Genomic DNA, 26,835 nt, shown 5'->3' on the forward strand with positions numbered 1-26,835 from the left:
ATTGCATTCAACTTTCCATTTTGAGAAACCTTATCCTGCTCAATCAGCTTCAACTTCTCGAAAATCTGCTACCAATTCCTTAAATGCCGATCTTCAGGTAATTCTCCAGTGGGGCAAAGACAACTTAGTTGATTTCAACCCTTCTAAAACTCAGTCTTGTCTTATATCTCACAAAAAGGATTCTTCTGCTCCTATGCTTGTTCTCAAACTTTATCTTTAGTGACTTTAAAACTTTATCTTTATCTTTAGTCACACTCCGATTTCTAGGCAAAATGATATATCTCTTTTGGGGATTACCCTGACTTCTAATCTCTCTTGGCACAAGCACATTACAAATATTGCTTCCTCTGCATCTAAAAAACTTGGTTTTCTCTTTCGCTCTCAGCATTACTTTTCTTCCAAACAGCTGCTCACTCTGTATAAATCACAAATCCGCCCTGCCATGGAATATTGTTCCCACATCTGGGGTGGTGCCCCCAAAACCTCTCTCAGGTTTCTTGATTCCATTGAGAAGAGGGCAGTTAGGTTAATTAATGATTCATCTCTAACAGAGTCTCTCCACTCGCTTTCTCATCGACGCACTGTTTCTGCTGCATGCCTCTTCTACAGATACTTCCATGGGCACTGTTCTTCTGAATTGGCTTCTGTAATTCCTGTTCTCTCTTTCAAAACAGTCCGAACATGTGCCGCCACTAGCCAACATCCATTTACTGTCCAACTTCAAACCCACAGAACCAACTTTTCATCTTCCTCATTTATTCATTCAACTGCCGTTTTCTGGAACAACCTTCCTTCATACGTATTTCCTGAAAATTACAATCTACAGAAGTTCAAGTCCAATGTCAACAAATATCTTCTTTCGTCTTCTTAACTTCAAACCCAAGCACGGTACTAAGTACTATAGGTTCTAATACCTCTCGTGTTTGGGGTTCACATAAAAAAAAAAAAAAAAAATATTACTAAGCTATTTATCTCTCTAAAAAGTCATATTCATAATGGAAATTGCACTACTCTTCCATCGTTATCATATGTTCCCATTATAAGAATCAATTTTGAACCCCTTTGTGATATTTTTCTAAAGCATGTTTCTGGAGGTCACGGCCAAAAAACAAAAACAATTTGCACTTTCCGATTTATTGGGCTTTTCTGTTAGTGAATCTAATTATAAATGGGTGGTCAACTCGATCTTATTGCATTTGCTATAATACCGATACCTGCAATTGTGTGGGTTTTTACGCTATAATGGTGAAATGTGTTCCCCTTCGCTGAAATCTTCAATCATTAAAAAAAACATAAATTTTCTGAATCTTTTTGTCATTTACTTATTTAACTATTTACTTATTACAATGGTGAAGGGAAAGGGACCAATGGAAAGTGCAAGTGCTGGCCTTTTTTTTTTTTTTTTGTAGACCCCCAAACACGAGAGGTATAAGAACCTATAGTACTTAGTACCATGCTTGGGTTGAGAAACCAAAAGAAGATATTTATTGACGTTGGACTTGAACTTCTGTAGACTGTAATTTTCAAGAAATAGGTATGAAGGAAGGTTGTTCCAGAAAACGGCAGTTGAATAAATAAACGAGTAAGATGAAAAGTTGGTTCTGTGAGTTTGAAGTTGGACAGTAAATGGATGTTGGCTGGTGGCGGCACGTGTTCGGACTGTTTTGAAAGAGAGAGCAAGAATTATAGAAGCCAATTCAGAAGAACAGTGCCCATGGAAATATCTGTAGAAGAGGCATGCAGCAGAAACTATGTCTATGAGACAGCGAGTGGAGAGACTCTGTTAGAGATGAATCATTAATTAACCTAACTGCCCTCTTCTGAATGGAATCTAGAAGACTCAGAGAGGTTTCGGGGGCACCACCGTGGGAACAATATTCAATGGTAGGGCGGATTTGCAATTTATACAGAACGAACAGCTGTCTGGAAGAAAAGTAACGCCTAGAGCAAAAGAGAAAACCAAGTTTTTTAGATGCAGAGGAAGCAATATTTGTAATGCGTTTGCGCCAAGAGAGATTAGAAGTCAGGGTAATCCTCAAAAGAGATATATCATTTTGTCTAGAAATCGGAGTGTCACCAAAGATAAGCATAGGAGCAGAAGAATTCTTTTTGTGAAATATAAGACAAGGCTGAGTTTTAGAAGGATTTAAATCAACAAAGTTGTCTTTGCCCAACTGGAGAATTACCCGAAGATCAGCATTTAAGGAATTGGTAGCAGATTTTCGAGAAGTTGAAGCTGATTAAGCAGGGCAAGGTTTCTCAAAATGGAAAGTGGAATGCAATGTGCTATCATCGGCAAAACTATGGATAGAATTTCCAGTCAATGAAAAAAGGTCATTAATATACAAGAGGAAAAGAGTGGGGGGAAGAACTGAACCTTGGGGGATACCGGCATTAGTGGAGAAGTTAGAAGACAGAGGGCCATCTACCATCACCCTCAGTGAGCGATCAGAGAGAAAACTGGATAACCAATTGCAAAAAACAGTTGGCAAACCATAAGATTGAAGCTTGTTTAGAAGTCCTTTATGCCAAACACAATCGAAAGCCTTTGAGATGTCTGGAGCAACTACTTGTGCTTCACCGAACTTTTCCATTGAATTAGTCCATAAATGGATAACATAAGCCAGAATATCACCAGTGGATCGATACTGACGGAATCCATATTGGTGATCGTTGATCACACGGAAAGTTTCTAGGTAGTTTAAGAGTTGGTGATTAATTGATTTCTCCCTTACTTTAGAAAGGGATAGAAGTAATTGCAATGGGACAATAATTGGATGGGAGGGATTTGTCACCCTTATTAGGAACTAGATGGATATGAGCAAATTTCCAAACAGAAGGAAGAACACCGAATTTCCAAAAAGAAGGAAAAACACCTTCTGAAGGAGCACAGGTTTTGAGAATAAGTGCAGAAATACCATCGGGACCTGGAGCTTTCTTAGTATCAAGATTTGTCAAAATCCTTCTGACATCCTTTTGACGGAAGACCAAAGGAGGCATTGAATGGAGCGTGTTGGGAATTGTGGGAGGTGTTTTACCAAGATCATTAATACATGAGTTGGAAGAAAAATGGGATGTTAGCAGGTCAGCTTTATCCTTGGCTGAAGTGACAACAGAACCATCTGGTTTGGACAGAGGTGGGAGCAAAGATGGGCAAAAGTTGTGGCCAAGGATAAAGCTGACCTGCTAGCATCCCATTTTTCTTCCAACTCTAACTCAAGTGACCAGAATGCTCGGCTACCATTATGACAAGAAGAAAGTTTTCTACTATTAGCCTGTTCAAACTCTAGTTTGGACTGATTAATAACTGCTTTACAATTGTTGCGAGCTTTGGTGTAGGCAGAAAATGAAACTGAAGAATTAGAAACAAGCCAATTACGATATGCAATGTTCTTCTCTTGAACAGCCTTAGCACATTTATTGGAAAACCGAGGTTTAGATAGAGGACGAGATTTTAAAGTGGAGTGTGGTATAAAGGATTCCATTCCTGGAGGAATAATTTCACTGACACGATCTGAGCAAACATTGACATCAGAAGTTTTGAAACAGTAATCAGACCAAGGTAAAGAAGAAAAGAAATCTCGCAGGTCATTCCATTTTGCATTCTTGTAATTGGTTGCATGCTTGTTTGGTTTCCTAGTATTACTAGGAAACCAAACAAAATTGATTTAGAAATGAAGTAAAAAGCAGGACAAAGTTTGTCATCTATTGCAAGGGAATTAGGTCTCGCACTGCTTCAACAGTGAATACTATTTTAAAGGACAGTGTGTGTGTATAAAAGAACATATCAAAGGATCAATGTGCACTTAAGATCAACAGTGATCACAAAACAGCATTCAGGTGCTATATCGAAGATGGAACAGCTGTTAATAATATGGATGGAAAATCAGATTGAGAAGTGAGTGCCCCCCCCAAGTCTAATGACCATTCCAGCAAAAGCAAGAAGTATTTATAAAGATATTAAGGATAAGTACGGCGAACCCCAACCCAAGTTCGTGGCAAGCAAAGTGTGGTTTAATATGTTCAAGTATCGCACTGGTTTCCACAACGTTAAAGTAAGCATTGAAGTCACCACTGCCGATTCTGCAGCTGCAGAGAACCTTTGTGATGTGTTAGAAAACATTGGATGAAGGCGGCTATTCAACGCAGCAAATTTTAAAAGTTGACGAGATTGCTCTGCATTGGAAAAAAATTCCAGATCAAACATACATTGCCAAAGAGGAAAATACAATGCCAGGTTTCAAGGTGTCAAAAGATAGGGCCACGCTCTTGCTTGGGATTAATGCAGCGGAAGAGTACAGATTAAAACCACTGCTTGTGTACCATTCTCGAAATCCTGGTGCATTTAAGGGCATCAATAAAGTCACCCTACCCGTGCATTTCCGATTGAACCAGGGAGTATGGATAACAATATCTCTCTTTGAGGATTGTTTTAAATGCTGCTTAATTACAGAGGTTGAAAAATATTGTAAAGCTAACGATGTTCCTTTCAAGATTTTGCTTCTATTAGATAATGCTTCTGGACATCCTACGCATCTAGATGATTTCAATTCGAACGTGAGAGTCATATTTCTACCACCAAACACGACTTCACTCATCCAACCTATGGATCAGGGTGTTATTTCGAATTTAAAAGCATACTATTTATGCACATTTTCTCAGGCATTGTCTGCAGTAGACAATGAGAAAAATTTTACATTAAGAGACTTTTGGAAATCTTAAGATATTTACCATGCCATCTTAATAAGATGGCGTGGTAATGGTACATTAATAAAGCCTGGGAGGTTATTACTAAAAGTTGCTTAAATGGCACGTGGAAGAAAATACGCACACTGCACATAAAAGGCTTCGAAGGATTTGAAAAAGACAAATCATACGAAGAGGTTACAGATAAGATTGTAAAGGTTGCTGAGCTACTAAAAGACATGGAGGAGTTAATAGAGGAAGAAGAGAAGGAACTATTTAACAAAGAACTTATTGACTTGCAGGCAGCGATAGTGAAAAACGAAAATGCTGACGAAGCTCAAGATGAACCAAATGAGGAGCCAAGAGAGATGGCAATGGCATTTTGTGAAATTGCATCGGCAATGGCGAGGTTTGAGAAGATGGATCCTGACAGCGAACGATTCTTAAAAGTTAACAGAGGGGAGTGAATGATATGCTTGCTTGCTACAAAGAAACCTACGATGAAAAGAAAAAAAGCCACTGTCCGGTCATCCATTAATATGTTCTTTCGTAAGGTTGAGCGGCCGAACCCTTCTAAATCTACACAGCTCTCATCCTCCTCAGCACCATACTTATCAGTTGAAGACGTCGATTCTGACAACGATGCTCAAGAGGTAAAACTTGCAGACATAACGTCTGCAAAACTTGCAGACATAACGTCTGCCTGTCTTCTCTCTTTTTTTGTAATTTTATAATTATGTAAAATTTTTTAAATTGCACGCTTTTGTTCCTGTGCATGAGATAAAAAATTGAATAAACACAATAAATAATTCTATTTACATGTTCTTCGAACATTTATTTTTTGATTCAATCAATTCAGCGAGCACAGTTGCGAGTGCTGCACAAGCATGGAAGAAATTCCAACTTACGTAGCATTGCGCGGAACGCAACCCTTACGTAACTCGGGGAGTTCCTGTACTTCTTTTAATGTATTATTTTTATTTTTCAGGTGCCCACTGGTCTTTCCATAGTTTCTATCTCCGGTCTTGTTTCTGCTCTCTTCATCAGATTCTATTTACCTATATTCCATTATGGTCATTGGGTACTTTCTGTTATATTTAGTGGTGTCCCTGGTCCATAATTTATTTTAATATCATTCTTAATATCACTGTAACCATTTTCTACAATCTCTTATTATTAATACATTGTGTGCGTGTGTGTGTACAGTAATACCTCACTTAACAAAGAAGTGTTCTAGTACTTTAGCTCATGATAAGAAACTTCATTATCGGAGGTAGAAATACCATAGCAAGAATATGGATATGTTCCTACACTTAATAAAGAGGTACAAATTGTTCAAAATAAATTTATTTGAAATGAGAACATACATATTATATTATAAAATATTAAAGAAAACTTCACAAGAGTCAAGTAAAACAGTAAATTTAAAATCTATTATGAAAAATAACACAATAACACTAGTGCTCACTTGATGACTTTTTTAAAAATGCATCTAGCGTCCACTGTCTTGCTTTTTTCTTACGATCGCTTAGCACCTCGCAATAACAAGTTAAAGCATTTAAAACGGATCTCTTCATAATGCAGCTTCATTGAAAATCAGGATCATTTTCTGATAAGACATATAAGGTGTGAGTAACTTCATTTAAACAATTAGACAAGGTCTCTGCTGTTAATATCCTCTCTGGGGAAACCTTTTCTTCATTTTCTGAACTGTTTACTTGTTGCTGCGTTAACTCTTGGAGTTCCTCATTTGTTAGTGTCTCACCATGGCACTTAATAAAACCTGAACGTCAGCTACGTCAACTTCTGTAAAGCCTATTGTGTGTGCCATATTTGTTACCAAACACCATTAAGAAACTAATCTGTCACTTTATACCAGGTTTCTTTGATATTGCTGATTGCTTTCATAATGTTGTAATTTTTCCAGAAATCATTGATCGACTGTTGTGTTTCATTATTAGCCACAATCAGTTGACTAAAAATGCGTCTCAGATAGTAGGCTTTAAAGGCTGCTATAATGCCCTGATCGTAGCAGCGAAGTTGTGTTTGGCAAGAGAAACAGTACTTCAACAGAAATGCATGTTTGAAGTGAGCCAAGATTTGAAGGATGACCTGGTTGCATTGTCCAGTAGCAAAAGTGCCTTCGGTTCAAAAATTATTCCCTTCACGATAACGTTAGACAGCAGGACAAAAATAGTTGACAAACAATCAGTAAACAAGTCCATTGTCACCCAGGCCTTTCTATTCGAATTCCATATTACCGGCAAATTAGGTTTGGAGAATCCTTTCATAGCTCGAGTTGTTTTGGAATGGTAAACAAGCATTGATTTTAGCTTCATATCCCCAGATGCATTTGCGTCCGACAACAGTATTAATCAGTCCTTGGCTGCTTTAAACCCGGAAGCTCTTTTCTCATCTTGGGAGATAATAGTTTTGGAAGGCAAGCATTTCCAGAATAGCCCGCTGTCATCCACATTGAATACCAAATTCTGCGGGTATTTTCCTCATTCTACTATGGCTTGCAATTGTGCAGGAAATTCTGCTGTTGCCTGGATGTTGGCACTTGCGGCCTCGCCCATCAGTTTAATGCTATGAATTCTTGCACGTTTTTTTGAATTTCTCAAACCAACCACAAGAAGCCACAAGTCTTGGTGGCTTCCTCAGCTTCCTGGCCTTTAAATGTTTAAATAAGTTGAATGCTTTGACCTGTATGACTGGCATATGACACTGTGTCATATCATCTACCGAAACACTTAATATTTTTTCCATGTTTTCTATAATGCAACTATAGTGTGTGTGTTAATTTGGATGCAGTAATGCCACTACAATTTAGCACAGACTGCTTAACTTTATCAGCTTGATTTAAAATTGTTTTTAAAGTCGATTGTACTAACCCCAATGATTTCACTACATGGCATTTTTTTTCTCCAACTTCTATCCTCCTTATAATCTGCATTTTTCGTTTCTAAAGATATTAAAACAACTAAAGCAGGTACGCACGATATCAATGCCAAATAACCACTGCTCCATATATCACGAAGTGAGTTCTAGGTATGTCAAAAATCCCTACTACAAACTTTCGCATGCAGTCATAGTGCATTTTTTGCTGACTTTGTTCTAAAGGAGCTTTGTTACCAGAGGATTTGTTAACTGAGGTATTACTGTGTGTATATACAGCAAACCCCCGCTATTCGCGGTATCTGTATTCGCGGTTTCGCGTATTCGCGATCGCCGATTTAATATAAAATGAAACCTGAAAAAATGTGAATTTTAAAGCGCCGTGAATATTTTCCACCATAAAAAACATGGGCGTGGCTAAAATTATCTTTCCCGGTCAAAACAGCACTCAGTGGGTGGGGGGAGAGGGGTGAAAAAATCGCGAGCGTGGATGTTTCTCGGTAATCCTTGTTCAGTATGTGTTAGTCATGGAAGGTTTCGTCGTTTGCTTTTAATTTATATGCTTATAAACTGAATAAATTTATCAATTTATAAATTGAGATGCTTACAAAAATGATAAATCTACCGTTTTGCAGTGTAAAACAGACTTTTTCGAGTGTGTTAACGGAAGAAAGTGACTTTATTGTGGACAAGTTCTTTCTAACCCCTACAAAAATATGGCTACGAATAAAAAGAGAAATGTGGAAATATCAAAGAAGGTGATAACATTAGCGAATAAAATTGAGTTATTAGACAAAATTTCTAATGGTGAAAGTGTCTCCTCAGTAGCAAAACATTATAAAATCAATGAGTCAACGGTACGATCAATCAAGAAATCGGAAGAAAAAATCCGCCGTAGTGTCCGTGAAAACGCGCTAATTGCTTCAAAAATTTGCTCTGTAACTCGTGATGTTAAATTAGAAAAAATGGAAAAGGCTTTAAATCTGTGGATAGAAGACCGAACTCGAAATAAAATTCCGTTAAGTTCACTCATCATTCGCGAAAAGGCAAAACTCCTCTATCAACACTTTAGCGAAACTGGTGATAGCACTGGCGGGATGTTTTTTTTTTTTTTGCTAGCAAAGGCGCTGGTTTGAAATTTCTAATAAATATTACATTTAATATTAAATTGTTTCTTATTTTCATTTCGATGCTATATGCTTGCATTTCACTATGTACTGTCTATGTACATGTCATATTATGAAGGTACATATAATACATACATAGACAAAATTTTAGACTAGTTTTTCTTATACAGGGTGTTTCAGTTAAACGTTTCAGAACTTCTAAGAGGGGTAGGGTACATCCTGACAACTCGAAATCATATAGCAATGTGGGGTCGGAAATGCTTTCCTGAAGCGGTGTTGTACACAGAAGCACCATAAAAAGAAAAGAGACCGTAAGTGAGAAATCGTTTTAATAATACATGAAAAGAAGCAAAAGGTACATGGATTAAAGTAAGTGTTCGAAGTTTCTTCAACGTCGTATTGCTTTCGCACAGTGGTACCTTGGAAAATGTGCTACAAATCTCCTTTTTCCTGCTGAAGTGTTGTTTTCCGATGAGGCATCCTTCACAAGGGAAGGAATTTTCAACACGCATAACGACCATATCTGGGCGGTCGAGAACCCGCATACAATACGACGTCGTGCAGCACAGATTCGATTTTCGGTCAATGTATGGGCCGGTATTATGGGAGATCACCTCATCGGACCTTACCTGTTACCGTGTCGTCTAACCGGACCTATCTACTTGATCTTTCTGCAGCAAGTATTGCCACAACTTTTGAGAGATGAACAGATTTCTGCATCGACGCAACAGACAATGTGGTTCCAACACGATGGAGCCCCTGCCCATTATAGCGGAGATGTTCGTAACTACCTGGATTTCACATTTGGTCAACAGTGGATCGGGCGTGGTAGTCTCGTGCGTTGGCCTGCTCGGTCACCCGACCTATCATGTCTTGATTTTTATTTCTGGGGTCATATGAAATCGCTAGTTTATGACACCCCTGTTGACAATGCTGAGGAGCTGGTTGCAAGAATCGCAGTAGCTGCCGAAGAAATTCGAAATTCGCCTGGAGTATTCCAGAATGTTCGGATGTCCATGCGTCGGAGATGTGAGGCGTGCATTGTAGCCCGTGGAAGAAACTTCGAACACTTACTTTAATCCATGTACCTTTTGCTTCTTTTCATGTATTATTAAAACGATTTCTCACTTACGGTCTCTTTCTTTTTATGGTGCTTCTGTGTACAACACCGCTTCAGGAAAGCATTTCCGACCCCACATTGCTATATGATTTCGAGTTGTCAGGATGTACCCTACCCCTCTTAGAAGTTCTGAAACGTTTAACTGAAACACCCTGTATATTTCATACTTTGGAACGGAACCCCTTTATTGCTATGGGAGCCATAACTCAGTATTCGCGTTTTCGGTATTCGCGAATTTCTCAGGAACGTAACCCCCGCGAATAGCGGGGGTTTACTGTACTTTTTTTTGTAATCATGTAGATTTGTTTAAGGCATTCTACCTTGTCAAGAAGCTAGGTCTTTCTCTTTTTCTGGAAGTTTCTTCTTGCTTTAAAAACATTTTGTCTAGAAATAAAGAGCTCCAGTATCACCAGGGGTTGTAAGAATCATTTTCCTTCTGGTAGATTTTTCAGTCATCACTGATGTGGATGTTTGAGATTGCGAAGATAGTAGTTTTTCTGTGGATAAATCCTTATTTATAGACTTGCAGAATTTATAACAATTGATGCTTTTAGTTACAATTTTTGTATTTTTGATGAGCAACAGGAATTCTGTCATGTCACAAGACAAGGAAAGAAAAAGTAGTCCCTCAATACTCATTAGTGAACCAGTCAGTCTTTGATATCCTAGTTAGAGATTTTGTGAGTTACATTGTCAGAAGATAATGTGATATCTATACTGGATCCTCTATGAGTATTGCTGAATATATGTGGTTTGTTGGTTTGATTTCAAATGGTAAGATCATAATGTGTTAAAATTAAATCTTCCATCTCAGAGCCTTTGGGTACTCACTGTGCCACAGCAGGGATTTAGGGTTGACATCAGAAGAATAATATTATTGTTACCTAAGGTGTGAAAAGCAGTTCCAAGATAGTACAGATAGATATTAACATTGGGTGGGCCGTAGAGAGAAATATGAGATAGAATGAAGCTGTAGGAGCTGTAATATGGACACACACATGTCATGCTCATTACAGAGCCCACTGATGGTGATGACATCATAGTAGGGTTGGGGATTACAATACTAGTTTTTGGTTCTTCCCACATAAAGAAATTATATGGGAAAAGCCAGGATAAGCTGCAATTTTGCATATCTGAGCGTGCTGTCCATATGAAAATTAGGGCTCTTATAGGCAAATAATATAAGTCCCATTATTTTCAGCTGCTATATAAATCTTACCCACCATACACTTGGTATGATAAGCCTTTATCTGTAGAATTTTATATAAGTATGTTGTTCTGCCATAAATGATCTCGGGTCGGTGGAATGTGTTATGGTGATGTTATTCATATTGTGTTCTCAACTTGGATATTTCAATTGCTCTTAGATATTCACAGCAGGCAATATAACTTAATGAGTGCTTACTGTCTCTTTTTCTCCTCATACAATTAACACAGATAGGTAATTGTGACTGGGAGGACATTAAAAAAAATGTGCCCACTTTTAGGGCAGTAACCACAGGAGGAAGTTTGTACATGATGAGAAAGATATATAGATGTATGCCTGTCTCTGACCTCCTGACTGGTGTGTATGCAGGCTTATGCATCATCAGCCAAAAAAAAAAAAAAAAAAAAACCCGCTCCCATTTTACCCCTCCGTTCGTTCCAAATACTTGTCCAGCTCAGCCTTAAATTTATTTAAGCTATCAACTTCCACCAATCAACTACCCGCTGGCTAAAGGCAAACTTCCACAAATCTATCCTACAACTGTGGCGCCTCCATAGCCAGGTGGGTAGGAGCAGCACTGCCTAGCATACGCTTCCTGATTAGACCGGGGTTCGAGCCCGTGACCACCAAATACGGAGGATGCGGAAAGGTCAGGGAATGACCACCGCATATCCCCGGAGGATTATGGTCTTAGTTGCTAATGCTCATAAAAACCAAACAACAACAAACCAAACCCTACAACTGTCTTTCCTCAATTTGAATTTATGCCCTCTCAGGTGATTATTCTGAACAAGAGGAAGAATCCCATCAGCACTGATCATGCTCAAACCATTCAAGGCTTTATACACCTCAATCAGATCACCTCACAGGTGCCTAATCTCCAGACACTGTAATCTGCAAAACTTAAGCCTTTCTTCGTAAGAGCAACCCTTCATTCCATTCATTAATCTTGTTGCCCTTCTCTGTACTCGTTCCAACAGCTCTACATCCTTCTTAAAATGAGGCCTCCAGACCTGTATACAGTACTCAAGGTGTGGCCTGACCATTGCCTTATACAAGGGGATAATCACCTCCTTATCCCTGCTAGAAAAATTCTGTATATCATTGAAAAGACACCATGAGCTACCCTTGCAGACCATCTGCACTGCTCAGAAAACTTCATATCTGCCTGCACAATTACCCCAGGTCCTTTTCATTCTCTACCACTGTCAGTGTAGTACCACAGAGTTGATACGTTACTCTGGGGTTACTGCTTCCCATGTGTAATACTTTACATTTGTCAATGTTAAACTTCAACATTTTCCATATTTTTCATAAATAAGCTATACGATAGCATTTTAGGCTCATTTCAGACACCAGTCATATTTTTCACTTCTGCATTGTGAATTTTTGAGCAACCGCTCATAATAACATCTTGCATCCTCTTTCAGAATTTAGCTGGGGAGGGGGAGAGCACTAAAGCAAAGCTTAAGATTCTACTACACATATGCCAAGAACCCAGGGGTAGATTAGAGGTAGCATCTGCTTTTTACAGAGTGAGAAGGTTTCGACAAGGCAGATAGATATGTTAAAGGAAAGAAACAAGGCCTTTCAGAGCAACAGAGGCTTTGTGACTAGCTTCTGGAAGATGGTCAAAAAATTTCAGGTCTAGAGAATTTACAGGCAGTAGCACTGGATTTAATGCTAGATTCAATGGCAATATCATTCTGGAGGGACTTTTTTTTTTTCCAATTTACTTTTGTTCTGATTTTTCTGTTTCTTAGTTTTTTTTCCCCTTGTTGTAGCGAGCTTTCTGTTTACTCTTTTCTTCCTTTGCAGTGACTTCCTGTTTTGCCATATTGTGAGTATCATAATATAATTAATAAAAATAACAATAATGTAGAAAAATTACCAAAAAAAGTATATGGCCATGATTGACGCATTCTCCATTTATCTATGCTTGAATGTTTTTGCCTTTAGATTTATTGTCAAGAAGCTGTTAAAATCCATGCTACAAGACTGCTTGATTTTGGACCCAACACACACACACACACACACGGATTGCCCAAAAAGTGTACACATATGCACACTTTTTAAATAGTTTTGGTTTCAACATGGATAAAATCATTCTTCCCATTTAAAGTACAGTGAAGTAATATAGTTTTTATTGCATTCAAATGAATGCTGTCAAATGAATGCTGTTATTCTATGTAATTAAATTTGAAAATTAGAATAGTACTAAAATCCTTACTTTGCTTTGATATGGATGAGTGTAAACAGGATTTCCTAACAACTCAATATCTCTCTGTGTGGCATTGACACCAATAGATGTGTAAGAACCTTGAGTATATGGCTGACTTTTCCATGATGTACTACAATTAATATAAAAAATAAACATTACTACTAAAGTTATGTACATACAAACTTGCCCATTAAAAGTTTACTTTTTTTCTTGATATTTCTCAAATCAAAACAAAATGAGATTATCCCAAAACAACTCATAAAAGTAGTTGAATGTAATGAAGTTTTTAATGTAAATTAGGTTATTTTATAACATAATTTATATTAAAAATTCAATGTAATTCTCGTTCACACCTTATGGCTGCTTCCCAACATTTGGGTAATTTTAAAGTTGGGTCATGCCTGCAATCAATGTTTCTGAAGATAGAAATCTTCATCCAAAAATAGTTCCTTGAGATTGGGGAAAAGGTCATAATCACAAGATAGTGCTTCCCTCTCTCTCTCTCTCTCTCTCTCTCTCTCTCTCTCCCCCCCCCTTATATTAGTGGTGAAAACAAGCTGCACATAGCCTTATGTTCTTGTGGAGCATGATCACACCAGTTTCCATCATCCGTGGCCACATCTGATACATTTTTGCATAATTTCCGATGAAAAAAGGCTGCATAGTAGTGTCCAAGTGACATGCTGAAAAAAATTCCATACCATAAGCCCTCACAATCTCCCAGTGCTGAATTGATTGAAAGACGTGTCGTGTGCACACACACACACACACACACTCACTCTCTCTCTCTCTCTCTCTCTCTCTCTCGTTTGGACAAAATTGCAGACACTTTCAACCCAAACTCAAGACTTTCTTTCAACATTGTCCTATACTTGTTGAATAAATCCCCAGATCTCCTACTCTTAATATCATTACTACCCAATGGTACATCAGCATCACCTTTTGTTCCCTTCTATATCAAAATGCAAGAGCCCCTTGCTCTAGTTGTGATCTAAATAAAGTGTAATGCAAAAGTGAATGACAAGGTATCAGTACCCTGGATCTCTTCTGAACTCTTAATTTCTAATAAAGGTGGCAACAATCAAAAACCGACTTAGAGTCGTTAAAGCTGGCACAATCACTGGAGTTCTCTGTCAATTTTAAAGTATGTATGGAAAGAAATGAAAAATAGTTCCCAGTTTTTCAGTGATAAACCTAATGAGTTAGTAACAGCAATTACTACAGTATTACTATTATTACTAAAGTAATACTATTACAGAGGCCTCCGTAGCCGAGTGGGCAGGAGCGGGAGTGCAGTAGCACACGCTCTTTGAGTAGACCGGGGTTCAAGCCCCTGACTGCTGAATACGGTCGATCTGCCAACCCGCATTGGACCAGCGTGGCAGATTATGGTCCATTTCCCTCAGCATGAATTGTTGAGGAGGCTTCCATCCTGCAGTGGGTTGATAATGGCTGCACTTTACTTTTTTTTTTACTTTTACTAATACTATTACGGTTACTTATTAATTACTATTACTATAGTAATAGTATTCACCACATAGTGCAAGGAAGTCACTGGTTTTTGTTGCACTGGCAAAAAAACAAACAAAAAAAAGTTGGATCCAATCTGCAGCACCAACTAAAGGTTAGACCATATGCAATTTTTGTTGCAGGGTGACAGGCAACCTTCACTAGATAACAATGCAATTGTCCCCATAAAAGACGAGTGATGGTACTGGGTGTCCACACAGCAGCCCTCTTCTGGGAGGGGAAAAAAAAAAAACACTTCACCCAATTTCTATTGCACATCAGCCTCACCAAAACTTAAACCCTATGTCAATAGAGTCTAACAGAAAGACTAAAAGTTTGAGCTCAAGACCTGACCCTAAAACAACCTCTGGAGAAATTATTAAGGTAGTTGAAGAGGAACTGAATTTCTCCATTGACAAGGAGAAATTCAGTTCCTCACCGTTCCAACTTCGAACTAAGATGCTCACTTACCCGTCATTTAAACTGGTCTTCTCCAACAGCCTTCCTTATGGCCGCTTAGTAATTTTATAAGACCCTTTTTACCACATCTCCTTACAGCAACTCCTTAAGACTCCATAAAACCAGACTAGCTGTGTCAAATGACTAATTAAAATGCATGGATTTTGCTCTAAGCCCTTCTTTCCCCTTGCATCTTTGAGGGAGGAAAAATCATCTGTGCATGCAAGCATCAGTTCTAATGAAGAGGTCCTGACTACTCATGTGCACATCTTGTGTTGGAACTCCACCCACCCAAAAAAGTCAATGGCATCCGATCCAAATCATTAATGATCCTTCAGTACCCCAATACATTCAGAATTCTATATCAAAATGAAAGAAGCATATGAAACAAACTGAAAATACCAGATTTTACTATATGCTGTACTGCGTATGTCTGAAATGTGGCACGATCCTGCTGAAGAATCAATTACAGTCACTCATACTGTTTGGTTCAAGACCCTCTTCATGTCACGTGGTTCTAGGAGGGGAAGTTGTGTGGACGTGTTCTTCAAGTATAATATTCTTACCCTAAAACATCACTCACTGAGTCCAATCTCATCATTTTGTGGCACTGAATCTTGGTACAATATCACCACATTCACTTGACATAACCATCTGTACATTCCACCAGTCCTAGATCAGGCCATTATCCAGCAGGTTGCACATTGGATAATAAATAATATGCATGCTTCTGCTGAGCATCTTATTATTGTAGACTTCAAATCTACCACCACATATCTCACACTTACAGAAAATGATAATTGACACTTCACCCATTAAATTTTATGAATGACTGGATTGGGGTTTTATGGTGCAAAAACAACTGAGGTTATAATGGACCAGGTCAAAGTCATAGTTTCAAAAAGAAAAAGATTTTGGCAAAACATTTTAAATGGGTTACCTCTTCAAAAAAAAGTGCAGGATGAATTAAAAGGCAGACTAAAGTAAAAATAAATTGTCTTATTTTATATAAGTGTATACATATTAATAGCTTGTAAAAATTAAACTGCTCACATATGGTCATTGTTCGATAAAATCTGGTTGAGTGTATATGGCTCAGTCAGATGGTTAAATGTATAAAATGTACATTTCTAAAATTTGTACATAAAGTTAAAACATGCTTAATGGATTAGACGGTGTCACACTGCTCACACACGGGTGAGCCATCAACCCTCAACGGAAAGAAATGTGTCAGATGACACGTCCTATGCATAGCCAAGCAAAAATAACTTCCTCTTTACAATCCCTGTGTAGACTAGACTGCCAAAATTTGATTACAGGCTTAATCTGATGTGGTTTGTTTGTTACCTCCCTATGCCAAGAATCTTGCCTCTGCAATTAAAACTTATTACAGATTATTTCCCTGTAGTATCAGCAAAATCATTTCCACTAATGCCGATGCGGCTGGAGATCCAGCAGATATTGAATCCACCTTCATAAAGAGTGCATATCATCTACTGAATCCAGGACAGGGTTGGATGAGTAATGTTATCTCATTGCTGATAAAGCCTGTAGTGTACTCAAAGAATCAGCGTATAGAATAAACAATAAGATGAGTTCTTATGTGATCCAAGGCAAATTGTATAGTGTGCAGCTCTGCAGTGTATATGCTGCATTCAGGATGAATCTCCTCAGATATAGTATTGTCTGAAAATACAGCAGCAGATCCCACAAACAAGAATATTCGGATCAGTGTTCTGGTAGAGTTGAAAGTAGATGGAAGATGGAGTATCAGACTCCACCCAACTCTTAAGGGAGAAGTAGCAGTGGTATTTGAGCATGCCAGAGTGGAAGGGGCTACTTTGGTGATCACACAACCTTGTCTACAGTAATGTTAAGCTTTCTGCATAGCTCTTGTACAAGAATACCAAATGGACAGTTGGCAGTCAGATGAGTTTTAAAGATTTTCCATCATGGCTCAAAAACATATCCACGTGCGGTGGACTAGCAGGGAGTTTAGCTTAAAAACATATCGTAGAGACAACTGTTTTCATCAAAGCAACAAGGATGGCTTATTTGCTTTCACATATATACACTTTGGACTGGAGATGTTCTGAATGCGCCAGTAGCAATACAAATAGCCTAATGGTGAATGGGGTCAAGCCACAGAAGGACACTATTTCTGGCAGATGCATATACCCGAGACCCATAATCTAATTTTGATCTCAAAAGTGCACAATACAGAGTGAAGTGCATCACTCTGCACGCCAAGAAGTAGAAGAGAGAGAGAGCGAGCACAGAGAATGTTCACCCTCTCATGCACTTTGTGCATACATTGGAGAATTTTTTGTAAAAGAATAAGAGTTTATCTCAATATGATACATAGAACACTTCTGTATGATACTCTACAGAAATTAAAACGAAAACAATTAAAAATCAAAAATATTATATTACAGCAAGAAATAATTAAAAATCAATTGAACACAATTAAAAATCATTTTAACGCAATTAAAAAATTAATTTAACGAAAAAATTGCAAAACGATTTTCCTTCCTTCCTTATACGGGAAGGAAAATCGTTTTGCAATTTTTTTGGTAAATTAATTTTTTATTTAATTTTTTTGCTAAATTAATTTTTTACTTAATTTTTTAATTGTGTTAAATTAATTTTTATTGGATTAAATTAATTAATGTTTAACTTAATTTTTATTGCATTAAATTAATTGTTTAACTTAATTTTTTAATTGCGTTAAATTGATTTTTAATTATTTCTTACTGTAATGTAAGATTTTTGATTTTTTAATTGTTTTTGTTTTAATTTCTGAAGAGTATCATATGGAAGTGTTCTACGTATCATATAGAGGTAAACTTCTCTTATTCTTGTACAAATATTGATATCAACATAGAATGTATTGAGCATTATAGCTCTGGTTTATACTATCAAATACATTGGAGAAATATCAAATTTTCTTGCACTACTGGAATAGTGCAAGAAATTATGTCCAAGCCTTAATTCAGATTTGGGGTGAAGTTTAAAAAAAAACGGATGCAAACGGTCTTCTGTGGTGAGAACCTGAAACCATTGGCCTCTGCCCAGGAAATAAGGCAATCAATGTCACCTTGAAGTGGTCCCTCAATAACCCTTGAGTTGCATGACTGGAAAAATATGATGAATTCATAAACATAGAGCATACTATGCTTGGAAAAAGATGTTTGGTAATGGAGTTTACTTTAATGAAAAAAAAAAAAAAAAAAGCATAACACTCAACAGATCCTTGCCTTACTCCCTCCTCTTGGAAAAAGGACTAAGAGAGGGTGGATCCTATCCGACCTTGGAAAAAACAATAAGATAAAAACAGGGTGACCTCTAAGGCCGAGATTATAAAGATCTTTTAAAATACCAGATCTCCAAGATGTCACATGCTTTTTCCATATCAAAGATAGACACCAGGTGTTCCTTTGTAAGCTGCACTAAATGCAGAAAAGAAGGTTATTTGATTTTAAGTACCATAAAATACAAGCATTGACTCTACAATATTTGCATAGACAGCTAGTCAGAGCAAAAGAATGGAAATTTGTTAGAAATTCAGGATCCTTTCCTGGCAAGAATAATTGCCTTGCACCAGGTGTCAGGAAACTACTCAAGATTCTGTTGTGTAGAAAGAGCAAGTGGTCCATGGATTTTGGTGAAAGGTGTTTAATCATTTCATAATGGATGTCATCTGTTCCACCAGCAATTGCCTTCATATAGGTGAGAGCTGTTTTCAGTTGATGTTATTTTGAGCACGAGAGTAGCCTGTGTGCACGTAGCTTATTGCCGCTCCTGGAACAGAGAAGTTTTTTCTGATTTATTTTCTGTTTTACTATGAATTGGCATATTAACTTATTTTCTAGAGTAGCTTTATATTCCTAGTTACGATACTTAGTTTAAAGTTTAACTTAGATAGAGATTTTGTAGGTATTACTTAGTATCAGTAAGGGTATCAAATCCAAGTGTTACAAGTTGCAACTCTGTTGAACGAGAGGTTTTTTTAAACCATATTTAGCCGATTTATTAACCAATTGTTATATCAAATTATTTTCTGTAAATAGCTAGTCAGGATCCTTAGTTTATTCTGAATTGAGACAGCGAGATTTGGAAGTTAATCGATACTTAAGTGTACTTAGATTTACCGTTCATAAATTACCGACATTGTTACGTGATACAAAATATCTCGAACTAGATAGCATAAGCTTAGTATAGTATAGTACATAATATAATATTGTCAATTAATCAGTAAATCTATTAATCTTGTTGAACTTCATTGTCAATTAAATTGTACTTTTAACTATATACATATAACGACTTAGATTACGTAACATAAATAATTAATACTTAACTTGATACGGAAGTTATATAAACGGATTTCGTAGATAACACTCGATATTGAAACATAGATATAGCGTTATAACCGTGTTGGGATACAAGTTTAAGGTTTTAATTTTGTACAGAAATTGAAATTTTATTGAAATTAAATCGAAATCATGACTCGGAGCAGCAAAGCAAAAATGCTCAAGCTAATGGGAGTGCTGTGGCTCAGGGGAGAACTGAGGGGGGCAGTTGCCCTCTGAATCACAGCCTTTTAAAATGCACTATTTGCTTGATGTTTGTAGAGCAGTCAGTTACGGGACATGATACTGCCATGGGGGATGTCTTTGTATGTGTGCGATGCAAGGAGTGTAAAGAAATCAGGGGACGACTCAGCATTGTTACGGGCCTATATGAGAGCTTGAAGGACAGGGTGGATGCCCTCGAAGGATTAAAAGTGAGGGCCCATCAAGCTCTCAGCTGCCCACACCAACGCCAGAGCTTGCACTTGGGCATCACGCAACACAGCAGCAACCCCCAAGGCAGAATGCGCTGTTCCCAAAGGAACTAGTAGTTGTTGGTGACTCTATTGTCAGGTAAAAGGAGAAACATGCTTTGTTAAAAGGATAGGTGGACCAGGGTATGTCTGCCAGGGGTAAAGGTTGATGACGTAGAGCGGATATCATCTTTTAAGGGCACAAAAGGTGATATAGTTGTACACGTTGGCACTAATGATATTAAGAGTAGGAGACCGGCGGAATTACTTAAAAAGTACAGGTCACTGTTGAAAAAAAGCCGTGAATTAGGGTTGAATTTGAAAGTGTCTGCAATTCTGCCCAGTCACGATAGGAGGGAGTATATGATGAGAGCCCTGTCGATCAATTCGGCCCTGGAAGGATTGTGCAAGGCTCAAGGGGTAGAATTTTTTTCAGATTGGTCTGTACTTGTTAATAGGAGAGACTGCTTCTACAGGGATGGGATACACTTAAATAGAAAGGGTGCAAGAATGTTTGCTGATGCTATCGAGGCAGTGTTAGGTGGGTCGGAAAACTGCTAGATTGGGGGGATACAAGGACTAATAGATTAACAGTAGCCACTGGCAGAGGAGAAAGTGATTCTTGCACTGCTTCTATTGGAATGAGCAGCAGCTTGGAAAATAAGATGCAGGATATTTCAGAGACTGCTGGGAGTCATTGGGGTACAAGTAAACACATGGGTTGTGTTAGGGTAGCTAAGAAAAAGAATAGGTGCATGTATACTTGCATGTACACCAATGCTAGGAGTTTGGTAAATAAATTTGATGAATTTGAGGTATTGCTCAAAGCATCAAAGGCGGATATTGTTGGGATATCAGAGATGTGGTGTCACACAGATATAAGTAATGCAGAACTGGAATTTGGGGAGTACAACGTCTACAGAAAGGATAGACAGGATAGGAAAGGAGGAGGGGTTATGCAATTAGTTAAGAAACACATAAAATCCAAGGAAGTGAAGCCAGCTGACATCGCTGGACAGTGCAGTGTCGAGTCAGTTTGGTGTGACATAAGCATTGGGAGATCAAAATTGAGAGTAGGAGTGTGCTATAGGCCTAATGGCTCTGATGAGTATAATAAGAAACTGTACAGGGAAATAGAGTGGGCCAGTAAATCAGAGAGTCTAATAATGGGGGATTTTAATTTCCCAGATACTGACTGGAATTTGTGGGTTGGTCACTCACACACTAGCAAGGCTTTTGTTTATTTATTGGATGATTGTTTTCTAAATCAACATGTTCGGGAGGCAACTAGAGGGAGCAATACTCTTGATTTGATTATCAGTAGTGATTCTTCACGCATTAAGAATCTGCAGATACAGGAACCACTAGGTGGCAGCGATCACAGTGTGCTGAAGTGGGATTTACCCAAGGAGGTAACTCCCATCAGGGGTAAAGGGAAGGGTAATTGCTTTCGTAAAGGCGACTACAATGGTCTGAGACAGTATTTAAATTCTATACAGTGGGACCAACTGATGATGTTACCAACAGCAAACTCAAAATGGGAAGCATTCAAAGAACTTATCTGGGAAGCTACTAGGCTTTACATACCAACTAAGAAATATTCTTCAATGTTCAGGCCTAAATGGATGTCAGATGAACTAAAGAGACATATGGCAGAGAAGAAAAATGCATGGGATACATATATATTAACATGTGACACAGAAGCCTATGATAGATATAAGTTGATCTGTAACCAAATTACAAAGGAGGTTAGGCAGGCGAAGGCGGATTAAGAGAAATCTTTGGCAAGGGATGCAAAGGAAAACAGCAAGGAGTTCTTTACTTATATAAACTCTAGGACAGGGTTTCTTAACCAGGGGTCCACAGATCCCTTGGGGGTCCGTGAGGTTGGATGGGAAAAAATCAACTCATTAATTTCCTTCACTTATGTAATATATGTATGTAATAAATTACAATTGTATTAGCTGTCTCTGTAGTCACCAATAGAAATAACAGATATTTTCATATCGTATTATAGTTATTGCATATCTCGAAAAATCACTTACGCTCATCATTACTTTGAAATTACGGCAGTTATTTGACCTGCCGCTAGATCGCACTTGATTGCAGTCCTGCTGTGGACAGACTATCGTGCGACGTAGTTGGCAAATTATCCAGGAAATCAGCACCTAGTAGGCACTTTTAACACAAATAGACACGCTGGCTACGAGTGTAAATGTAAATGTAAATAAGGCGCCTCCGTAGCCAGGTGGGAAGGAGCAGCAGTGCATAGCACACGCTTCTTGATTAGACCGGGGTTCGAGCCCGTCACCACCAAATACGGAGGATGCGGAAAGGTCAGGGAATGACTACCGCATATCCCGGAGCAATATGGCCTTAGTTGCTAATGCTCCTAAAAACCAAAACAACAACAACAACAAGTGTAAATGAGGTACAGTCAGTCCTCGTATAACACGTGTTTACACTACACGAATTCGATCATACACGATTTATAAATATGGGAACGATATCTTATATAACACGAACTGAATTCGCTTATACACGATTCGCCTTTGTGTTTACAAGAAATGGCAGTCGAACGCAGAATCACCCCAACAGAACGCAACATGATAGGAAAGAAGAGAAGATTCTGAAAATGTATTTATGTTTTTTATATCAGTGAAGGGGGAAACACATTTCACCATAATAACGTAAAAACCAACACAATTCCAGCTATTGGTATAATCGCAAATGCAATTAGATCGAGTTTACCAGTTTATAACTGATTCCACCAGCAGGAACACAACTGGAAATCGTTTTTATTGTTTTATGGTAGTAACCCCTCGAAATGTGCTTTAGTAAAATGTGAAGTGTTAATACTGTATCTCTGCCTTTATGGTGTTGTTTATTCAGTTGCTACATGCACGCAGCTTTGTTTATGTGTATCAAGCGTGCCTCCTCGTTTTGTAATTGTGCTTTATTCCCTAAATATGAGTAAAATACTTAAAAGGTGTGAAAAGGAAGGGTCCTGGTGAAGACACTGCAGATTCAGAGAGAAAAATAAAAGCAATATCAATAAACAGAGGCGGACTGGGTAAAAAATTCTTACCGGGAAAATTTGTAGTGGCCTCATACTAGCGTTTATGGCCAAAATCACACCGGCCTCCAGCCCACCGGAGTTTTCCTGGTAAGATTTATGGCCAGTCTACCTCTATCGATAGAGAAAAAATATGAAATTGTGAAACGCTTTGAGCGAAATGAAAGACCATGTGATATTGCATGTGCTACAGGCCTAAATGAGGCAATGCCGAGAATTACAAAGAATGCAGAGAAAAAAACTTTCATAGCAGGAACAACTCAAAGTGTAATTAAAATCCATTAGATTAAGGCAAAAAGAATTGGAAGAGATGGAACAGCTGTCATCTGTTTGGATAGAAAATCAAACAAAAATCAAGTTTGCTTACGATAGAAGCAAAAGCATTAGCAATATTTTATTACGTAATAGTCGTAATAAAATACTTATATATTTTATTATGATTATTTATTGTGTTTGGTAATGTTTTGGTTACAAATGTGTGTTCAGTCTTGGGTGGTCGGCACCTAACCCTATTTATCCCATAGGACCTGTTGTTTATATTGCACGATTTTGCATTGCACGAGTGTTTCTAGGAACACAACTATTGTACTATACGAGGACTGACTGTACGTTCAAACACGTCCTACGGTTTAGATAACAGTTGAAGTGTGTAATTTAACCTTTTTGCTGCTATGTGCGTGTATACCGGTCCAACGGTGGAGGCCCCTACAGTGCTACAGGCGTGTATGCATGCCCACCGTGTGTGTGTGTCTGTCGATGCATACAGTGTTCGTGTATGTCTTTCTTAGTTGCTAATATTGCATTAATTATTTTTACATTAATTATTTAACATTTGTTACAGACCGAATTTAAGTTGAAATGTCGAAGAAAAGGAAGTATGATGAAAACTATGTATTATTTGTTTTCACTTGCATTAATGAACATGACGGGACTCAAATACCGCAGTTTTTTGTGCGGAAAAATTCTTGTGAACGGAAGAATGAAGCCAGCAAAACTGAAAGACCATCTCAAGTCTGTCCACGCTGAAACTGCATCTAAAGAAGCTGGTTTTTTCATGCGAAAAAATCTCAATTCGAAAAAGCAGGGACACTTCCAAAACTTGGATTTGCTATTTCACGAAAACCTTTTCTTGAAGCATCCTATAAAGTTGCTTACTGGATTGCCAAGCAAAAGAAGCCCCACACTATTGGAGACTTTAGTAAAGCCACGTGCACTGTAAATGGTCGAACTGGTCTGTGGACTGGAACAGAGAAAAAAACTGGAAGCTGTTCCCTTGTCAAATGATGTAATACATTCTAGAATAGTTGATATGTCTTTTAATATTTTGAAGCAGGTCATCGAGGAAATGGCAGCCTCGCCATTCTCCTTCAGTAAGCAATTGGATGAAACTACAGACATTTCTCAATGTAGCCAGTTCCTTGTTTTTGTTCGCTATGTGCATGCTGACGTCATCAAAGGAGAATTCTTATTTTGTGAGTCTCTTTCGGAAACTACAAAGACCGTCGACGTTTTCAAAATGGTAAAAAGTTTTTTTTACAAACGAAACTTTGAATGGAAAGGAAAACTTCATTCTCTTTGCACTGATGGAGCTCCTGCGATGCCTGGTAATACATCTGGTTTTGCTACTTTAGTGAAAAAAGAAGCTCCTCAAATCATCGTCACTCACTGCTTTTTACACAGACATGCACTGGCAACAAAGACTCTTCCAACAACCCTGAAAAAAGTATTGTCAACAGCCATAAAAGTTATCAACTTTATCAAAAGAAGTTCTCTGAATCACTGTATTTTTAAAAGATTTTGTCAAGAAATGGGAGCAGAATATGAAGTGCTTCTCTACCACACAGAAGTGTGCTGGCTTTCAAGAGGACAAGTCTTGAAGCGCTTGTTCGAACTAAGGGCAGAAGTTTCACTTTTTCTGGAAGAAAGAGAAAACCCACTCTTGGAACATTTTGAAAGGAAGGATTTTATCCATGGGTTGGCTTACATGGCAGATATTTTTCACCATATGAATGAGATAAATCTTTCCATTTAAGGTCATGAAGTCACCATTATGGATGCAACTGAAATATTACAAGCTTTCTTGGCTAAGTTACCAATATGGAAGAAGAGAGTAGAGGCCGACATTCTTGCAAACTTTCCACTGTTGCAGGAAGTGCTTTACCAAGATGTAGTTGAAATGCAAACTTCTCTCTCAATTTTTTTGAAAAGAGATATCTGCGAACACTTGGAAACATTACAGAACTCTTTTAAAAATTATTTCTATCTTCATGGCATGAAAATTGAACCATGGATCCGAAATCCTTTTCTTTTTGATATAAACTGTATCGAAGATGTTGACTTAACCAAAGATGAACTCATTGATCTTAGGTCAAAAAATTTACTACGATTGGAGTTTACCTCAAAAAGTCTTGGAGAATTCTGGTGTTCCCTGAGAGAAGCCTATCCTCGTCTTGTAAAGCGAGCTATGGAAGCTTTGATACCATTTGCAACAATATATCTGTGCAAATCGGGATTTTCAGCACTTTTAACAATGAAAACAAAAAATCGAAATCGATTAGATATCCAACATGACATGCGTGTTGCCTTGTCAAATACCACACCACAGTTTAATGTTCTTATTCGAGATGAACAACAACAGCCTTCACACTGACATGTCCTTAAAAAATAAAATTTCACATCAACATTCCTATATTTTAAATGTATTGTATTATTATTCAATGTGTTAAGAAAGAAACACATATTACTGTATAATGTTTTTTTTAAATTTTGGTAACTATTTCATTAAACTGTTTTTTTTGTAATTTTATTTTATGCATTTAAAAACATTATTCTGAGAAGGGGGTCCTTGGCATTCACCTGAATGGCAAAGGGGTCCGTGGCATTCACCCGACTGGAAAAGGGGTCCGTGGAACTAAAAAGGTTAAGAACCCCTGCTCTACAAGGAAGGGGATGAATCAGATTGGTCCACTTAATATCGATGGTTCAACTGTTCATGATCCTGCTCAAGTAGCTAACAAACTAAATCAATATTTTGCATCTACATTCACACATGAGGAGTTATGCAGGAAGGGGAATGCCATAGATGAAGTAAACACTGGCAGTGAGCTAGATGATCTTGTAATAATTGAGAGTAAAGTGGAGGAAAAATTGTTGAAGATAAATACAAGAAAGGCACCTGGGATGGATGGGATCTACCCAGTTATATTAAAGGAGGCAATCCGTTAGCCATAATTATGAGAGCTTCCTTGGACTCAGGGGAGGTACCCACAGACTGGAGATGTGCAAATGTAACCCCAATTCACAAAGGAGGATCAAAGGCTGACACAAGTAATTATAGACCTGTGAGTTTAACTTCTGTTCCAGGAAAATTAATGGAAGCACCGCAGGATCATCTCGACAAGAATTCAGTTATAGCTCAGACACAGCATGGTTTTGTTAAGGGAAGATCTTGCCTGACCAATTTGATTGGATACTATGATGTAGTCACAAAAGAATTGGATGCAGGGAATAACTTTGATATTATATATTTGATCTTAGAAAGTCTTTTGATACTGTTGCACATGGAAGACTGCTGCACAAATTGGAGCAGTGTGGCATTGGTGGCAAATTGTTGCTATGGATAAATTGATGGTTGAGTGGCAGAAGACAGAGAGCGGTAATTAATGGACACTGCTCATCGTGGACTAATGTTAGTGGAGTCCCTCAGGGTT

At 38.0% G+C, this 26,835-nt stretch overlaps 1 protein-coding gene across 1 annotated transcript in view; it reads right to left on the minus strand.

Annotated features, from left to right (window-relative positions):
- Positions 1-26,835, minus strand: part of LOC150085733 (peroxisomal N(1)-acetyl-spermine/spermidine oxidase-like) — a 173,030-nt gene that overhangs the window by 28,518 nt on the left and 117,677 nt on the right. Inside the window, exon 3 of the mRNA XM_090374667.1 lies at positions 13,269-13,389. Within this exon, the coding sequence (XP_090230793.1) occupies positions 13,269-13,389 (121 nt within the window). The remainder of the gene's footprint in view (positions 1-13,268; positions 13,390-26,835) is intronic.

Source organism: Mastigoproctus giganteus, chromosome 5, assembly GCF_048544385.1.
Source record: "Mastigoproctus giganteus isolate SK-2022 chromosome 5, ASM4854438v1, whole genome shotgun sequence".
In the NCBI taxonomy this organism is placed as follows: domain Eukaryota; kingdom Metazoa; phylum Arthropoda; class Arachnida; order Uropygi; family Thelyphonidae; genus Mastigoproctus; species Mastigoproctus giganteus.